The 19,480-nt window shown below is 38.7% G+C and overlaps 1 protein-coding gene across 3 annotated transcripts; it reads right to left on the bottom strand.

The window, feature by feature from the left end:
- Positions 1-5,876: 5,876 nt before the first annotated feature.
- On the bottom strand, positions 5,877-19,363 carry daxx (death-domain associated protein). 3 transcript variants are annotated; one of them, XM_044336279.1, is made up of 11 exons: positions 19,014-19,363; positions 17,633-17,887; positions 15,765-16,211; positions 14,601-14,732; positions 14,377-14,493; positions 13,439-13,670; positions 12,413-12,582; positions 11,837-12,026; positions 10,119-10,686; positions 9,727-9,862; positions 5,877-9,204 (listed from the first exon to the last, which is right to left on the bottom strand). In XM_044336279.1, the coding sequence occupies exons 2-11, from the start codon at positions 17,846-17,848 to the stop codon at positions 9,145-9,147; spliced, it is 2,268 nt and encodes a 755-aa protein (XP_044192214.1). In that variant the 5' UTR covers positions 17,849-17,887; positions 19,014-19,363; the 3' UTR covers positions 5,877-9,144. The 3 variants fall into 3 exon arrangements, with proteins under 3 accessions (XP_044192214.1, XP_044192215.1, XP_044192216.1); XM_044336280.1 differs by having other exon boundaries at positions 17,633-17,890; positions 19,014-19,330; XM_044336281.1 differs by lacking the exon at positions 19,014-19,363 and adding an exon at positions 17,980-18,001.
- Positions 19,364-19,480: the final 117 nt, after the last annotated feature.

The following is a 19,480-nucleotide window of genomic DNA, read 5'->3' on the forward strand; positions in this document are numbered from 1 at the left end:
AGGTCCTGACTTCCCAAACCTGTGAAAACGTTGAGAGAATCTTTGTTTCCCTACAGATAAAAGAGAAAGCAGTAAGCAGTGTTTCCCTCTCTGTTTCTATTTAGCAGCTGTGGTTTTGTTTCTGGTGTCACACATCTTCCTGTTTTGGCTTTGGACGGTAATAATTCAAGCACTTTGTTATGAAAAAGCACTAGTTTGAAACATAAGCTAAATGTTGGTTTGGTTCAAATACAGTTTTTCTGAAAAGTCCAGATAACAGGTCCGCAGTGTTTTGATGTTACTTTTTGGGACAACCTGAAGAAAATGTTATTTCATTAAAATGCAGATATCTAAACGCTAATATCAGAATTGTCAAACATTGTCAAAAAATGTAACTTGTAATTTTCTTACTCAAGTGAAAACACCGAATATATAAACTGATTAATTGGCTTGTTTTTCTATGTTCAGATTTGACTGTTCAGAGAAAAAAATGGTCAGAAACAATAAGATTGACATTTTATACACCTAAACATACACTAATCAATTAAATAATCAGTAATTGCAGCCATATTTTTAGACTGCAGATAATATTAGAACCATCTTACTTGTGGGATCTCAGGACTTGAAGTTCATGTTTGTTCACTCATATCAGTCTGAAGATGCTTCATGGAAACACCGGTCAGTTTGTTTACGTTTAACTTCGTAAAAATGTAACCTCACAGCTTCTCTCTGAGTTCTCCACTGAACACAAGTACCATGTTATATTTTGGGCCCTGCTACGGTTAAAACACACCATTAGTTCTGTGCTGTATCTATACTGGGTCTGTTGTAGTACAGTGTGATGCATTTAGGGACCAAACTCAACATGTACTTTGACAACTACTGATAAGAGCCACTGACAGGCGTATTACACTATAGGTAGTGCACAGGATTCATGCCTTTATCTTTCATTAGAATACTGAAAGATTTTGTTTGTAAATTAGTTTTTATTTGTCATTTTGTCAACAATATGTTTGGGTGCCTTACCAGCACGATGACCTACACATTCAACACTAATTGAATCTGTTCAGTTATTCAGTTATTACTAACACTAATTGTGTTATTAATAACTGAATCCTAATATAAGCAAAACATAAAGTACTGATATGATTCTGAAAGAAATTCATGCATAAACTTTTAAACAATGAATGTGTAAATTTGTAAAGTATTTATTACATGTGCATGGAAAATACTTGGCAGGCAGGCGTCCATTAAAACTTTAAACATAGTTCAAGTCAGCAGTTTAACCAGTAGTGAACATTAGTGCATAAGGTAATATATTAAACTGCTGGTAACCATAGAAACATCACTAATACTATACAGTACAATGCCGAAAAACTCACTGGTGAAACAGAAAATATAGAAAACAATTTAAAGGATCAGTGTGTAGGATTTAGTGGCATCTAGTGGTGAGGTTGCAGATTGCAACCATATGAATACCCCTCACCCTCCCCTTCCAAGCGTGTAGGAGAACCAATGGATGGTGGCTGCGAAAAACGTGAAAGGCGTGTTTGGTTTGTCCATTCAAAGGTAGCGAAAACACAATGATTCTTATTTTCATGAGATTATACATTAATTAAAACATACTTATGATAAGTATATATTCCATTTTTACCAAGTCTGTTCCACTAAATGCCACTAAATTCTACACATTGCACCTTTAAACAACTACCTTTTTCTTTTGTGGCCATAATACAGGCCTAATCATTTATTGTTGTGTCCTTCTATAGAAAGTTACAGACTCGTTAGAGGAGACAAGACACTTAGTTTACCTCCAACTTGTCCATTTGTTCTTGAATCACCTCATAAATCTGACTTTTAACTCTACTTAAAATATTGCATGTTCATTCAAATTCAGCAGGCTGCAGATTGTCCACAAGGGGGAGCTGTTCAGTCGTTGTTATGCCAATTCTACAAATACCAATCTGTGCCACCTGTAGGACAGGAAGGTAATGGCAGCAGCAATCCGTGCACTTGATCCAGACTGAAATATCTTGGTGACTATTAGATCGATTGCCATAAAACTGTACACACATTCACGGTCCCCAGAGGTTCAGTCCTGCTGATTTTTGTGATCCTCTGACTTTTCCTGTAGCACCACCTTAAGGTTGACATTTGTAATCCAGAGAGAAATATTTCAACAGCTATTGGATGGATTGCCATGAAATTTACAACAGATATTCACGGTCCTGAGAGGATACTTTCTGACAACTCTGCCTCTAGCGCCTCCATCAGGTTAAAGTTTTCACTTATGCTCTGATATATATCAACATCTACTTAATGGATTGGCCCAAGAATGTACAGACATTCATGGTTTCCAAATAATATAGTCTGATTCTGATTTCTCCTTTAGTGCCACCACAAGGTTGACTTTTTAGTATTTTATTGAGTGTTGACAACTATTGGATGGATTGCTGTGAAATTTGGTTTCTGCAGGATGACTTTGTAATAACTTTTATCTCCTGACTTTTCATTTAGCGCCATCAACTGGTCAAAATTTCAATTTGGTTTATGATCAAATTTCTGCAAAACTTGTGACATTCTCATCAGCCTCAGGCAGCTGCACTTTGTTTCATGTTAATTTGCAAAATGTTTGCATGCTAACATACTAAAGCAACATGGTAAATGTCATACCTGCTAAACATGCTGACGTTAGCATTTAACTCAAATCTTGTTCAGGACGTCATGTCATGCATTATTATTTGCATAAATACTTTTGAAATCATATCATTAGTTTTAACAGTGTGCTCTATATCTCATTCAGATGTAACCTTTATGTAAAAATCCAGCCTGTTTTGAAAATAACTATGAAATTCAACAAAATATAGTGTGATTCAAGGAAAACATGGTTTTCCACAATAGAAAAGTGTGTAGTTATTTGTGATAAAATACATCATGGTGCCATTAATCTGATGTTTCTTTGAATGCTTTCAAAGTTTGTTGCCACAGCCGGTACTGCAGAAAACTGCGATAATCACGTGTGTTTGTGAAGATATGTAGCTGCATCATTGTTTCCCTCCTACGTTTAACATACTTAAACCAAACCGAACTGTGCAGAAAACATACTTCAGTGTGCCAGTTGAGCTACAGCACAGTTTTTGTGGTTGAAGAAATATTACACACGACCTCCTCAACATTTTGCATGCCTTTTAAAGACATTTTACATTTCTAGATATATTGAGCAAAGAGATGAGTAATCTGAATGTTTTACCTTCTGTGAAGGCTGGGTTTGGATATTTTTATATGCTGGTTTTGAGCTCAGTCTACGTGAAAGGACTGTTGGCTTTTGTATGTGTTCAGTGATCTGTCAAGTGTGACCTCCAGTGTTTCCTCTATGACTCTGCTTCAGCGGTGTCTGCGGGTAATCTTGCTTTCACATTTGCTTCTATTTGTTCACTCCACTGCTGAACCGTTACAGAGAAAACACTGGCTGATTGCAAGAGCAGAGTGTGTGAGAAATGTGTCTAATGGTGATTTAATGCTTTTCTGAAGTGTAGAGTTTTAACACATTTGAAGTGTGCCAGTACTCTTAAGCATTATAACATGCATATATTAGCATATACATAACTTTCACTGAGTGAATGTACAACATGAACAAAAAGAGCACATTTGTTGGTATGTTTATACTCAAAACTAGAGACAGAGACCGAGGGGTTATTATTAGAAAGCTCAATCAGAAATGTGTGAATTCTTACTGGTTTCCAAGCAAGAGAAGCCAGAATAATCTCTACTTTTTACATCCATTCGTTCAAGAAAGTTCAACTGCTCAAGTAGCCGCTTGTGTCAGATTTATGTGTCATTTAAGCGACACATGAAGGTTAAGCCTAGATTTAAGTGAAAGAGAGCAGCTGTTTATATCTGAGAAAAATGTGTAGGAGCAGTATTGAGAAATGGCTGCTCAACAGTTGCCTCAGTCCTGCCCGGGATTGTTTGCAGAATTTACAGCAAAGTTTGTGATGTGCAAATGTGCACTGCAAGAATTAACAGTTAAAAACACTCCAAAATGTACCTGTAAAACCTAAACAACACAACTTCTGTAAAGTATTAATCTTGTGGAAATATAAAAACTACAGAAACTGTTAAAAAGTTAAGAACTAAATCTTGTTATATAAGTTTTGTAATCTAAAAAAATGGTATTTCAAATAATCCAAATTAGGAATATATCTTATAATACTTAATTTACACACAAAATGAACAAAAAGAACCCCAAACCAAAGAAAGTTCACTTTTTTTTCATTTGTTTAAGGACCCCTGGTGGTTTAGGGGCCCCTGAACAGCCTCTGAAGTTCACATGCTTTGGTTTTTCTCGGGGCTGCACAGTTTTGGTTTCCTCCTAAATGACTGACTATTATAAACAGGTGTGTAGTTTATTATTCTGTCACCAGCAGCTCTACAGCTTCACCTGCTGCTGCTGCTTTCACCAACACATTAAACAGTTTCTGACCTGAAACACACACAGTTTAAAAACGCTAAAATACAACCACATGGTTTCTCTTGCATCACATCTTATTGTAATGAGTGAACATTCCTGTAAGAAGAGACATAAAAAGACGTAAAGGATCAACTTAGAGGTCAAAGTTGCTGCTGAAAACTGAAGTATTCTAATTATTTTTGTACATTTAACGCACTATGTTACACTATGTTTCTTACATGTCTTCTGATTGACCAATTGATTGTTGAACGGTGATTATAGATAACGTCAGTAGACATTTTTATGTATATCCTGAGTGGTACTAATAATGTAATAAACTGCAGTACATCAATATTCACCTCTGACCTGTATCAAAATAATGGATTAATAAATTATTTGGTGCAAATAACTGACTTTGTTGGTCTTTAATCTCTTTTCAGATCTTAAAAAATATAAATAAATCTTACTTTTTGTTATTATTGAGAGACCGTTATCACATTTTCACTTTTTAAACACAGATGTAAGTACTAAAAACTACCAAAACCACCACCTGGTTTTGTTTCAGAGTAGCCTGTGACTGTTATTTACTGTAACACAACGCAGAAGTAACATGTACACATCTATTGTCCAGCCACAAACAACATAAATCAAAGTGCCACAGTTTCAAAAGGCAAAGATGTGCACTGACGTGTACTTTTTTTTTTTTCAAAGTGGAGTCATGACCGTTTGATTTATGGTCTTCAGTTTGTTTTCGCTGCTAATTTATGCAGGTTGGGTCACCTGCTTGGTGACAGAGCTCCTCCTGCTTTGAGAAGATCTAAAGACAAAAAAAAGGCTAAATTGTGTTTACTTACAAAGCAACACAATGCCGAACTAAGTCATACTGATATTTTTGTCCCGAGATAATTGATAGCTAATATGCTGATGTTCAATATTTTTATAGTGCACCTGCTAATAAAGTTTTGCCCAAAAGTTGAAAAAGCCTCAAAAGTTTCATGAAGACCCACATGAGTGACTGAAAATCAACAGTATGTTAAACTTTAAGATTAAGAACTAATTGTTTTGGCCAAATTAAGTAATCAAATCAGCCTTTACCAGTCTGAACTGGACAGGTACCGTCTGCTTTCAGAGGTCTGATTAGTACCTGGAACGAGTTGCTGTAGAGTCTAAATGCCTCAATATTTGGAGAAAATGACAGATATGCAGAAGCAACATTAAAACTGTTCATCAGTGTCGTTTTGTTGCATTGCAGCAACAAAACAACAACTATAAATGAACTTTGTGGGTCAAAACAGTGGAATTTGTGAGAATTTCTACCAACTGTTGGTTCTGAAATTACAATATTAACTGTCTGGATAACAGAACTGCAGCCTTTGCAGTGCAGAAATACACAAACACACACACACAGTACGAAAAAATGTTTTAAATCAGCAACACAAAGTCTGTATGTAACAAAAAGTATTTTTATTTATCAAAAATGAAAAAGAAAAAATCACAGTGGAAGATGGATCTCCTGAGAGATCTCAGCTAATATAACTACATTTCATGTTGACATCCTAGTTAAGAGCATTTACCCCAAAACATCCATTCATCTGCGTAGCAACCATAGACTGTATATAAATATATATAATAGATATATAAATATATCTTTATATACAGTCTGTGGTAGTGACGTTACATAAAAATGGGATACAGGATGAAAAAAAAACAAAACAACAAAAACGGGGAGTGTTATAAAGACAAAAAGTTGAGAAATTTCCTTTCACCTGAGGGTTCAGACTTACATCAACCTACCAGTGCTGTTATCTGGGGACCAGTGATGCATAGACTTAACAATAAGGATGCAATATCGGTCATTCACTAAATACTGAAAATCTTAAGTGCAGCGCTGCATATCACAACTAAAAATAAGACACAGACTTTATTCTAAACACAGCAGAGAGCTAAATTGATCTGAATACCCCGTTTATCAACAGGAGGGAACTAAAGCTGCGACTAACATCGTCAAATGTCTTGTTTTATCCGACTAACAGTCTTAAAACAAAAGCTATTCAATTCACTGAAGCAAAAAGCAGAAAATTCTTACTTTTGAGAACCTGCAATTATCAAATGTTGTTTTTGCTTTTAAAAAAAACTTAATCTCATAATCATTAAAATGCTCAAAATCGTTGCAGATTTCTTTTAATAATAATAATAATAAAAAAAACCCATTGCTGCTCTAAGAGTGAATAAAAATGTAAAAGCTGTAAATTAATAATTATTTGTCTCAAAGTGAATCATAGTACATTGTTCATGAAACCAAAACTGTTAAGCTTTTTTTTTTTTTTTTTTTTTTGGAAGATTTTGTTCCTCCACTGTGGTGTTAAGGATCTTTAAATAAATAAAAAGTTGGGACCATGTGAGTCATTAATCTCACTGTTCTTCCATAAGACTTGATCTGACAGGCAGTAACATGGTTTGGATTTAAGTAAATACTTGTGTGTGTCAGATGAATGAATGTAGTTATCTGAGCTGGATAGAGGCACAGGTAGAATTCATCAGTGTCATACAGTAACCCTGTTCGAGATGCATTAAAGAACATATTTCAATATCAACAGTGTGTCCTTTCGTTCTCTTTGAGACATTTCAGAATCACAAAAAAAAAAATAAAAATACATTTTTGTGCAATAGCTACGTTTGAGGATAAGGCTGGCGTTATTGTATATCTCCCTCGTGTCAACAAATCCCATGAAAAGACTAAAACCTGCAATGTGTTTCTAAATACAGTACATACCTACACTGTTCATATCTGTGGCACTAAACCCACATTAGTTCCTACTAAAGATGTAAATCTTTCAAAAGATTTTAAAGGCTCAGTAATTTCCTAAAACAGCTGGGCACTGTGGTAGAAAATGTTACTTAAAGGATAAAACTGGTTATTTTCTATATTTTTCTTATTGTCAACAAATCTCATGTGCAGAATCAAACCAACAAGTATTGTGTGTGTATCCAAAGCCTGATATGTCTTATTCCTCTGTGCTGTAGACCTCTGTTGTCCAAAACCGATTAAAAACACGTCACCTAGTGCAGCGGTGCGGCTCATTGACCTGTTTTATTTTTATTTTTTTTATAGTTTTAGAGGTCAACGACACAGAGGAATAAGATATATCAGGCGTTGAATATACACACAATACTTGTAAATTGATAATTTCATTATTGGTTTGGCTCTACACATCAGATTTGCTGACAATAAGAATCACCAGCTTTATCCTTTAAACAGGAGACATTTGTCGGGAACTATTTTCTGCTGCGGATTAACACACATCATGTGTTCTAGTGAGTATTTACAGCAGCAGGGCGGTGTATGTGTCGACTCAAAATAAAATACAGTGTGTGTGTGTTCTTGGTAATGAAGGGACTTGTCACCCAGAGCAACAGCATGGCTCACCGATGTGTTTTTAATCATTTCTGGACAACAATGGCGTAGAAGACTTTAAATGCCTAAATGAAAACAAATCAACCAGACATAAAGTAAAAAGACATGCAATGTTTTTTTGCATTAATATATATTGTATTTCACATTTGTCTTGGATTAATTCTCATTTAGGCGTTTTAAATCTTCCGTACAACTCAGGAAAAAGACATATCAGGCTTCGGCTACACAGACAACGTTAGTAGGATCAATTCATCGTTAGGTTTTAGTCTTTCCATTGGATTTGTTGACTGACAAAATATCGGCAGCCTTATCCTTTAAATATGTGTGTATTAGTCATGTCAACTTATTCATTCAAACTGATTACTATCTGGCTCGTCTGCAGCAGCCACAGATCTGAATGAAGAAAGCTTCTTACTTTTATTTTAAACCTACAAATAAAAATGTAAAAGGAAACATTTAAAAATTTAAAGAAATGTCAATGTACGCCATCATCACCGCTGCAGTAATCACCTCACTCACTCACAACACACATCATAAATAGCAACAGCATGTAAAATAATGCCATCTCAAAAAAAATTCCTTTTATACAGACCACCACTTCCCTGTCCTTTGTGAAAAAAATGTAAATATAATGTAAATATAAAAATGTAAACAAACTGGCGGCGAGCTGAAGCAGCTCCCTCCAGTCAAGTGTCTGAAAACTAAATCTTCTCTCGCCAGGTTTTGGGGGGGGAAAACGTCCGACTCCGCAGTTCTATGTTTTCAGGCACTGGTGTCTGAGTTAAACCAGTCGAGGGACCGTCATCCCGAGAGAGGAGATGTTCTTTTGCTCCGTATGAAGAGCAGCAAAAAAAAAAAAAAAAAAAGAAAAACATTTCTATGCTTCTACCAACTTGACGACAGCAGCGTTAGTAGTGTTGCACTGAAAGGCGGGAAACACGGCAACGGATGTTCGGCTGCTCGTGTCACCCCGAAAGGTCTCGGACGACGTCGTTTCTGCATCCAAAAGCGAGAGAGAAGTCGTCGACGTCGGCCATGTTTCTCTGCTTAGAGAAAATTTGTCCTGTTTCAGCTGTTTAATCCACCGAAGTCCTTTACAAAAACACGTGTCTTGGCTTTTGTTTGGTTTCATGTAATCAAGCGGCATGTCTCTGTAGCTCAAATAGTTTGCTAAATCTTATATTGTTCAGATTTTAATAATCAGCACTTTCACAATTTTATATTTGGGAAATTTTTTTTTTTTTGTTAGACAACAAGGAGTGATGTGGTAGAATCCTGCAGTGCAGTGAGAGGTCAAAGGTCACTCTGAGTCGGACAGGACGATGATCTCATCCGGGTCACACTGGGTGGCCACGTTGACCTGGAAACACAGACAGTGGCGCAGTTAGGAGGTGTGTTATCGTGACATTTATACATTTATACCAAGATAATCTTTATAAATGCAAAGCCATTTGACCATTCATACCCCGGATCTTCATTTACCATCTATGTAGGGCTGCAACTAACCATTACTTTCATTATTGATTAATCTGTCAGTTATTTTCTAGATTAATCAATTAGTCGTTTGATCTATAAAATGTCAGACAATGGTGAAAAATGTCGATCACCATTTCCCAAAGCCCCAAAACGCAACCTAAGATGTCTTGTTTAGTCTCAACCAACAGTCCAAAAACCAAAAATATTCAGTTTACTGTCATAAAGGACTAAATAAACCAGAAAATATTCACATTTAAGAAGCAAGAACCAGACAATTCTTGCATTTTTTCTTAAAAAAAAAAAAACTAAGAATGATGAATCTTTAATAGTTGGCAATTAATTTTCTGTGAATCAACTCACTGATTAATCAACTAATCGTTGCAGCTCTACATCTACGTGTCCTCACCTTGTTTTTCTTGGGAGGCGGAGTCGACTGTGAACTGCTGACCAGTTCCTGGGTTGGAGTGTCTGCTCGGGTGGACTCTGCCTGCTGTGGAGAATTGCAGCTAAACACACCCATATCCAGAGGGATGTCTACCTCACTGAGGAGGGAAGAAGACGGGGGATGTCGAGCGGGATAGAGGAAGAAAGAAAAACACGGGGAGTGAAAAAGAGGAACAATCGTTTATTCTGTTCTCTCATATGCGTATTCATACCGATTCATCCTGTTGTTCCTGCGATATTAGAATGAGTGACACTGAGGCATTGATTATCTTTGTTGTATCTGATCCGATATTTATTAAATTTATACATATCCTCCGTGACACGCAGTCCTAATCTAACCCCAGCGAGCCTTACCTGTCGTGGATGATGATGTGCTTCGTTTTGTGGGACTTCTCTTGTGTAATTTCTTCCCTCTTCCTCTTCCGGCCCCTCGTAGTTCTGGGGCTCGGTGGAGGCGACGTGCCGTTGGTGGTCTGAGTGTCACACATTTCTACGATCACTGGCGGTAGCGGGGGTAAAGAAACCCCGTTGGCTGCTACCGGGGAGACGTCCGCGGGGTCCTTGGCGACTTCGCTGGTGCTTACCAGCATGACGGAAACTTGACTGGAGGAATCCACCAGCTCCTCTACTCCCGCAAGGTTACCGTTAGACAACAGCGTCTGGTCGTCCGTCTGCACGGGCTCTGATTGGCTGGGGCTGTCTCTAGGGGAGGACATGTCAGACAGCGGAGAGATGCGGGACTTGCTTTCATCAGAGAGAGGACTGAGTTCGGTGGTGACCGGCTCTTTATCCTCATCTTTCACGCTTCCTTCACCCCCCGCGGAAACGCGTCCCGACAACTCGCCTGACTGTTTGTCCTGGTTGGCGTCGTCACCCGCTCGCTCCGACTCGTTACTGTCGTCTTCCTCGTTCTCGTCATCGTCTATAAAAAGAGGAATATTAACGTGAGGAAATATTTTCTGCTCGTCTCTACCAACCCTCGTATGAGCGTAACTGTCGATGATACAAGCGGTCAATATAAACTCTGGTTACTGGACGACGGTTTAAACAATCGTCCCTAAAGGATTCTGTTTTCATCATTACATATGCAGGTATGCATTTCTCATGTGTGTCATTTCAACACCTTCATAACGAGCTCGGCCCTACTAAACTTTGTAAAAGTCTCTTTGCATAATGTGAATTATGAAATCATTTCCAGCTGCTGCTTTGAGGGGTTAAAACACACTTGGATGAGTCAACCTCGCTGCGATAAAGGCCCAAGAAGAACTTAAATACACACCTCAAATAACAGACAAGGTAATTTATTACCGTTTAGTTTTGTAAAACTTTCTCATAACCCATAAAAGCTTAGATTATGTGCATGTCGTCATCTCAATATTAAGTCTATGATACAAGTTGTCATGTTAGAAGACACTGATGTGCTCATCTACAGACAAACACATATATTACACAATTACGTGAGAGAAATTTCCAAACTGCAACCTCATAATAATAATAATTAGCCAGATTTTCATGTATCATTATGCAAAAAAGACTTGGGGACGCTGATTGGACACATCCATAATATTATATTACTAATATTGTTCCTCAAGTAATGTTCTCAAACTGCAGCTTCATGTCAATCGCAAGTTTACGGTTACAACAGATTTTTTTACACCTACAGCAGGATTTAGGAAACAGGAAACATGTTTCAAAACAATGTTTCAGAAATATGTAGTCGTCATTGTTGACAGTGGCAGGAAAACCAAAACTGGATTTACCAGCAAAACTAGTTAAACAATTATTTTCATTATCGATTAATCAGGTCGATTATTTTCTCGATTAATTGCTCGGTCCGTAAAATGTCAGAGAATAGTGAAAAATGTCATCATTTCCTCCCAGAACCCAACACGACGACCTCAAATGTCTTGTTTTGTCCCGCCCAAATATATTTCAGTTTACTGTCATAGAAGACTAAAGAAGAATCAGATCATTTGGACACGATGATTCATCCAATATCAAAATATTTTATTCATTTTCCGTCGATCGACTAGTCGTTGCAGCTCTGATTGAAACTACATCTCCGTTCTAACCTGGTCCGTCCTGCTGGGTGCTGGCCTGGATCTCCTCTTCTATGTCTGGATCTGATGATTCATCATCTTCATCGTCATCCTCCTCCTCCTCCTCTTCTTCTTCCTCTTCTTCTTCTTGTTGTTGTTGTTCCTCCTCCTCCGCCACTCCATTCACCCCTTTAGTGCCTTCTCGCTTTTCTGGTTTGTTGCCCTGAAAGCACGATGTGTGGCGGCCCGGATAGCCAGGGAGAGAGGAAGAGGAGGAAGAGGAGGGAGAGAGAAAAATAACAGAACTGTCAGAAAAATGATACATTTCAACGTCCTATTTTCACATCCTGATCAGCGGTGGCTGTGTTCTTGCTGCTTGAAGGACCGTAACTGTGTTTTTATGAGTTTTATCCCATTTTTTTATAAAAGATGTTGCCTGTTATTTTTATACAAGTTATATAATATCGTTGAGAAAATTCTGCCACTACAGCGCATTCACGTGCTGATAGGAACATTAGTTTCATACATATATACGAGCAGACGTGGAAGAACCAAAAAAAAAACATGTGAATCTCTGACAGCAGAAGACGCCTGTGATCGTTCTCACACCTCTTTCTCTTTGCTGTTTTTCTCCTGTCGTTTGGTCCTCTCCTGCTCCTCCGTGTCCTCCTGTTTCACAGCGTACTTGTTGATGACTTCCTCCAGGTGGGACATGGCCACTTCTCTGTTCGACCGCAGCTTCCGCAGCAGCGAGGAGTCCGACAGCGCCGGGTCTGTGGCTTTAGAGGGAGGACGATAAATGAGTGTGAGATGAGAGGTGGATGATTGTAAAGTCAAACAGTTTCGTGTTACGTATGTTTTTAAATATTGAATTTTTAATCAAAGGCTCTAAACTGTAGAGACTTGGTAGATCTTAGAACAAGTTATGAATAAAGTCAAAATCTGAATTAAGTATCCAAAGAAAATTTATTGAGCTGCTGTAGTGAGCGACTGAAAATGTGTAGGCACAATTAGTTGTGGAGCTGTGACGACAAGTTGATTAATCAATCTATTTTGATAATCGATTAACCGTTTCAGTCATTTTTTTTTAAGCAAAAATGCCAAATATTTGATTGTTCAAGCTTCTCAAGAGTGAAGATTTGCAGTTTTTTCTGCTTATATGTGACAGTTAATCTAATATGTTAACATTTTAGACGATTAGTCAGACGAAACAAGCAAATTGAAGACAACACCGTGTCTTCTAGACCAATCGATTAATAGACACACTGAGAAAAGAATCTGCAGATTAATTGATAATGAAATCATTGGTTGCAGCCTTAATTAGTTGTTACTTAAGCCTACAGCTTTTCAGTAACTACCATTTTACTGTGTCTTTGTTTTTTGCCAGGCCAAAATAAACGTCAACGTGTCAACAATTCCAAACCCTTGAATCGGACTATTTTCCATTAGTTTAACTTTGAGCTTGTGAGCTGCAAAGGTCCTTAAAGGTTTGTTCTCTTTTGTCCAAAGAAAATAAAGGTTCAGTGTGGTGTATTCACTATATATTTACTCACTTTAAGCTCAAACTGTTCCAAATATAAGTAAAGAGTCATTTTAAAGTAGCTCCCGGTCAGAGTGACTATATCAGGCTATTACCGGGCTTGTAGTGGTCAGTGAGATGTGAGCCAAAGTTGTACACCAGGTCCAGGTGACGTCTCTCTTGCATTTGGCTCCCGGTCTCTCTGAAGGCCTCCTGGGCGATCTGGTTCAGCTGCTTTCTGCTCAGGCAAAGGTTGTGTCGCTCGTTGACGCGCAGCACCTGCTGGAGGATGTCTTGGTAATCCGGAGGGTTCCTCTGGGCCTCGGGACTGTTGATGAAACGCTCGATCTGAAAGGAGGGAGGGCACGGGGTCGGGAGGATATCACATTGACTCTCAACGGCACAGTAATACAGAATTCTGCAGTATTTGCTCTCTGTTTATTTTGACTCTTCATTACTGACTTGTACTGGATTTATTTTATGAAAAACTGAAGCATATGGCCGTGTGAACAATCATAGTAGTACCAAATCAAATAACTCTACTACTGCAACCCCCTGAGACCCTAACCACAGTCCATATCTCCTCTGCAGACATATAGTGATATCTTTGTGTTACATCCTGTGTGTGTTGTTTTTCTGTTATATAGAAATGCACAAAAAACTACGACGACAACCACTAACTGTGCTACTTTCTTTCAACTTTTTCAAGTTCTGTTATTCTGTGTTTTGCACTGTAAATGTTTTTAAACTGATGATTCAACATGTGAGATGATGAGGATGATGAGGATGATCATGATGAGGATTTATCAGCTCATGTAAAGTCATTGTATGAAGTTGAACTCTACATCAAGAGGAGCTGTTTATGGCTGAGAGCGGTAGAAGTCATCGCTAATATCTACTAAAGAATTGCTACAAGGTTACAGTAACTTGACATCTAAATACACTGATGATATTATAATTATTGTCACCTGTGTTAACGTTCAGACCCAGATTACATAAACACGCATTGACCCAGTTACACCAATCAGGGACACTTATAAAACAGCCAGCTCACCTTCCTGTTGATCTCAGGATATCGAGTGCCGCTGTAACCGATCCTCTGCTCGATGACTCGGCCTGTTAACGTGTTGCAGCCCTTAAGCTCACACAGCTTTTCGTAAATCTTCATCATCTGGAAGAGGAGAAGCGTTAGCGAGGGGAGAAGCGTGAACCCGCCGTCACACAACCAGGCGTGAAGAGTCTTTCGACAGCTTTAAATTTGTGACCGCATTTTCTCACCTTGCGTTTAAGCTTGTGCTCCTGGATGTACGAGGAGTCCTCAGCTCCCAGGTCGTCTAAACTCAGGTCAGCCTGCTGCAGGCGGCGGATCTCGTCGTTGTACACCTTCAGCAGGTTCTCCAGGTACGCTATCTGAGAGACGATTGGGAGCAGATGGGCAGAGTTTAAGCGTACGGCCCCGGTATTGTTTTTTTTTTTTTTTACAAGCTGTATCTTTAGAGTGAAAGCAAAAAGAAGAGGAGACACTTGCATTTCAGTGTGTATAGAAACATGAAACACATTTCGATTAGTCATATGAGACTTTGTTGTGTCATTTTCAGAGTCTGCAGGCCTGGATCTGCTACAGTTTGAAACTGTACAGATACTGAAGGAAAAATCTGTAAATATTGATGTTGATGTTAATAGTGTGGTGACATATTAACAGCATTACAGCTCAAAGTCTGATGCATTTATGAGACCAAGAGCTGCAACTATCAGTCGATCAGACGACCAACAGAAAACAAATCTACTATTTTAATGATGTAATAATTGTTTTAAGGATTTTTTTAAGCACAAATGCAAAACATTTACTGGTTTCAGATTCTCACATGTGAGGATGTGAAGCTTTTCTGTGTCATAAATGATAGTAAATTAAATATCTTTGGATTCTGGACTGTTGATCAGACAAAACAAGAACCTATAACAAGCAGTTTTAAAAATGATTTCAAAGACAAAACGATTAATCGAGCAAAACAATCAGCAGATGAATTAATAATGATCGAAATAAATCTAAACGAATCGTTAGTTTCAGCCTTATGAGGATAAAAGAAATCCATCACAAGCACATTTACTGCAGTGAACTGAATGAAACATGTCAGAATGTTGTGTGTAAGAGCTCAGATATCATTTGACCTTTCCTTTATATCAACCTGACTACAACGTTATGTACCAAGTCAAGTTTTATTTATGCATATTTATTGATTGCCTTTATTAATCTGCTATTTATCTGTATGCATCTGCTATACTTTTTCCTTTCTAATGTGATTTTCTCTTCTGTTCTTATATGAACAGCACTTCATAAACACTGAAGCAACTTTTGATAAGTGCCAAACAACAAAACATATAAAGATTATAATCAGCAGCTGAATTATCTAAAGGTCACACCCACTAGTGTTCAACACTAACCTGTTTCCTGGATGCCCTCTTTGCCTTTTTCTCTGCTACCTGTTGCTCCTCTTTATCGTTCTCCTGCGGCCCTGAGGTGGAAGGTTGCTCATCTTCTGGCTTCCCCTCTTCTTCCTCCTGATCCGCCTTAACTTTAGTCTTGTCTTCGCTTTTGAGCACAACAGAGGTAGAGGGGCAAGAATTTGATGTTGAGGTAGAAGGCCCAGGCTCAACCTTGGTGAGGATCTGCCTCTTCTTGGCTGCATGCTGCCTGAGTATGGTGCACAGTTCGTTGATGTAGACAAAGGTTTTGGAACGGTTGGCCTGAGCACGAGTCAAACATCGCCCCAAGGCGTTCCTGAACTCCACGGATGACAGATAGTCAGGGGAGGCCTTGTCATGCTTGGTTTGGAGGAAGGTCAAGACCTCGGGGCAGTCCTTGGTGAGAGCTGAGCAGTGCTCCACGAACTGGGAGGGAGGAGAAAAGAAAACAAGGGGGATGAGGAGACAAAGTGGAGCGTATGATCAGGATCGGCACAGGGGAGAAAGATGACAGATGACAGATGAAGGAGGGCGTGGGGTGAGGAAGGCAAAACGTTTATAAGAACACACACACAGCAACAGGACATCGTGATTCAGGTTTTTCCTGTTCACCTTCGGTTTCAGTGTATTGCCAATATCAACACTCTTGTCTTAAGACTGATATCAATAGCTGAAAGGATAAGTTCAGGTTTTTTAAAGTCTGTCTTATACAGTATTGATGTGCCATTATGTACGTGGAAATTGGCCTACACTGTAAGAAATGGGGGGCAAAAATCCGCATCCCTCGTTCTATGGAAATATGCATCCCAAAGTTTGGCTGAAGCTATAAAAGTCGTTTGTTTCCGCAGACTGAAGTTCCTCGCCGAGTTGTAGCAGAGGGACACATTCTGCTAGTGGTGGCCTTTATGGGATATTTTTTCTTCTTCAGACTTGAGAGCTGAAGCATTTTTGAAGTCAGTGTTTTTGGACGCTGATATTTTGGTAACAACACGCTCCAACTTTTATGTCCTCCAGACAAGACTGGACATGGTTCAATCTGTGACATGCCAGTAAAACGCCGGTTCCGGCAACAAATCTACTCGTGAATACCAGGATGTATCACTCCGCCGCAGCTTTGGAAGGAACGTTCTGGAGGAACAAAAATATGGAATTTCACTCTAAACAGGTTTTAACTTCAACTAACTCGGTTTAGCTAAATGAAGGTGCTGAAGCGTCGTTAGTGTCCTGCTGAACCTCCCCATGCATATTTGCACAGAACAAGGGCTGCAGATTTTGACCCCCATTTCTTACAGTGTAGGGACATTTGGAGAGAATAGCGTCGGGGTCAGTATGTAGAGTAGGAGTTATTACAGCAACCAAGATCGATTTCCACATAACGGCACATCCGTATTGTATTAAGACAGATTTGAAAAAACCCGAACCTATCCTTGAAGACGGTCGTCTTGCACATCTGCAAAAGTGCTGGGAGCAAAGATCGACGCTATAAAAAGTAAAAGGGCAACGTCACATTGGAATTCGACCTCGCTTATGAGAAAGGCTGCACGGTGACAGCTTGCTTGGTGAAAATGTCAATAGGACTTTCTTCAAAAAGGAGCTTTTAATTCCAGCACGTATTAATTTACATTATTATAAAATATCACAAATGTCACCAGGTTGAGAGATTACCACAGCTACCAGCCAAACGTTAGGATAATTTGGGCTGCACATGTACATTTGTTGTGTTGTTGCAGGACTAAATGATCTAGATGGTTTGCAGAGAAGTAACAAAAGATAGTGGGTTTCAGAGATGACCAGCTACTTTGACCAATGGATGAGACAGTCAGCTTGTGCCTTAAATGTAAACTCACCTCAGTGAACAACCTCTGATTCTCTGCCTGCAGAACATGCGCTTGCTTCGTCGCTGAGGCAAAAGGTGACTGGGTGATGTGGGTAGGGACAGGCTGTTGAGCTTTGAGCTGCGAGACCTTTTTGACCTGAACCTTAGGAGACGAGGTGGAGGCAGAGCAAGAGGGTTGAGGAGTCTCCTCTTCATCATCATCAAGAACTATGATCTTATCCGCCATCGAGGCGGGGGCCACCGTCACCCAAAATGTCAGGTGTTTCTGCTTTCAGAAAATACAAACAAGGAGGATTTTGATCAGAGCCACGGATATGTTCAGTCGGTTTGAGCAAAAAAATGCATTTAAAGGTTTACCTGAAGCTTATATGAGGCTTCAGCAGTCTGAGTTAGTCATATCAAGTAGATATCTGCCACATTGACAGTCTTTTTAGCATCAAATTCCTTCTTTGTGTTTCCCTGTTGTGCTGTAGTGGAACTATAGTAACAAAAAGAGCAAGCAAGTTTATTTATATATCACATTTCATACACAGAGGCAATTCAAAGTGCTTTCCATAAAAATAGATAAAAGAACAGAGCAAAAAGAGGGACTTTGGCACTAAAAAGACATGTCTGAAAACATTGAAAGATATCTACTTGAGGACTGAAAACTCACCTGTTCCCCAAAGCCTTTAACTGAACACTAACTTAGACCTCAGCTTTTACTACTAGATGTGTTTTATGTGTTTACAACTGTCTTGTAATTTCTATTGTGCTTTTACATGTGTGTCTATATACATTTTTCATTTGACTGTTTTAATAGTTATTTTATTATAGTTATTTTTTATTTACTGTAATGCACACTGTGTTGCACTGGTGCGAAACGTGCTATATAAATAAAGTTGCTTTGCCTCGATTTGACTAGGTTGGACGGCTGAGGCTTCATATTAACTTCAGATACACTGAACTGTGGATTTTGTCCCCCATCTCTTAAGTGAAGGGATCTTCTAATGGTCTGTATGAACAGGAGGAATGATTACAGCAAGAAAAAACTGTTTAAGTGTTCGTTTGGGTACCTGACTATTGTCAGACTTGGAAAAAACACAGAGAAGCATGATCATATGTTCAGGAAATTTGCCATATGATGCTTTAATACTGCTGCTTCACTGATGAGCAAGTAAAGAAGCCATTTAACATCAACATTGTCTTGTCTGTGCTGTAAGAACTGAAACTTACAGTCAGACAACAATACGGGCGCTTCCCTGTAAATGTATAAAGTGAAACTAAAACTGTGAAGCTTGATGACACATATATTTCAGACAGATTAGAAATACAAAAAAACACATAATCAATCGTTAAGAAAGAAATGTCAACACTGTCACACATCATAACACACTCAAACATATACCGACCTTTTTGTTTATGAGCTGTTTGACGTCAAAACAATGTTCCACAATGCATCGTTTAATTTCTGAGTTAGTTAGCTGGCATTAGCATTAGCTAGCTAGTTAGCGCTGTGACTTTGCTAAGTAACAAAAAAGGCGAACCAGAGAAAAAAAGCCCGCGTACCGTTTGTTACTATGTCGCTAGCTAGACGCACAAATCCGATGAGCTCTACATAATCTTACTTTTAATCACATACACTTTCTGTTTACCAAAACAATGCTCATCGCTTCGGCTATGTGGTTGACTCGAGATCGAAAATGTACCCGCTCAGCTCCTTTCAGCGTCAATGCCTCTGATTGGTTGATAGATGCTCGCCGTTGAGTAACGTCGTTTGCTATTGGTTGACATGCTCCCGTTGAATACGTCGATATATTAAAGCGATATTGTAAAACTACAAACATTCAGGCATTACATAAATAATAATAATAATGAT

The sequence above is a fragment of the Thunnus albacares genome, chromosome 19 (assembly GCF_914725855.1).
Source record: "Thunnus albacares chromosome 19, fThuAlb1.1, whole genome shotgun sequence".
In the NCBI taxonomy this organism is placed as follows: Eukaryota; Metazoa; Chordata; class Actinopteri; order Scombriformes; family Scombridae; genus Thunnus; species Thunnus albacares.

Excerpts from the sequence above, each read along its gene's own strand:
- daxx (XM_044336279.1), bottom strand. The coding sequence starts at position 17,848 with ATGGCGGATAAGATCATAGTTCTTGATGATGATGAAGAGGAGACTCCT. Across the intron at positions 14,733-15,764 it reads AGAGGGCATCCAGGAAACAG|ATAGCGTACCTGGAGAACCT; the intron begins GTTAGTGTTGAA and ends ATCGTCTCTCAG. Across the intron at positions 12,583-13,438 it reads CACTGACCACTACAAGCCCG|CCACAGACCCGGCGCTGTCG; the intron begins GTAATAGCCTGA and ends CTCCCTCTAAAG.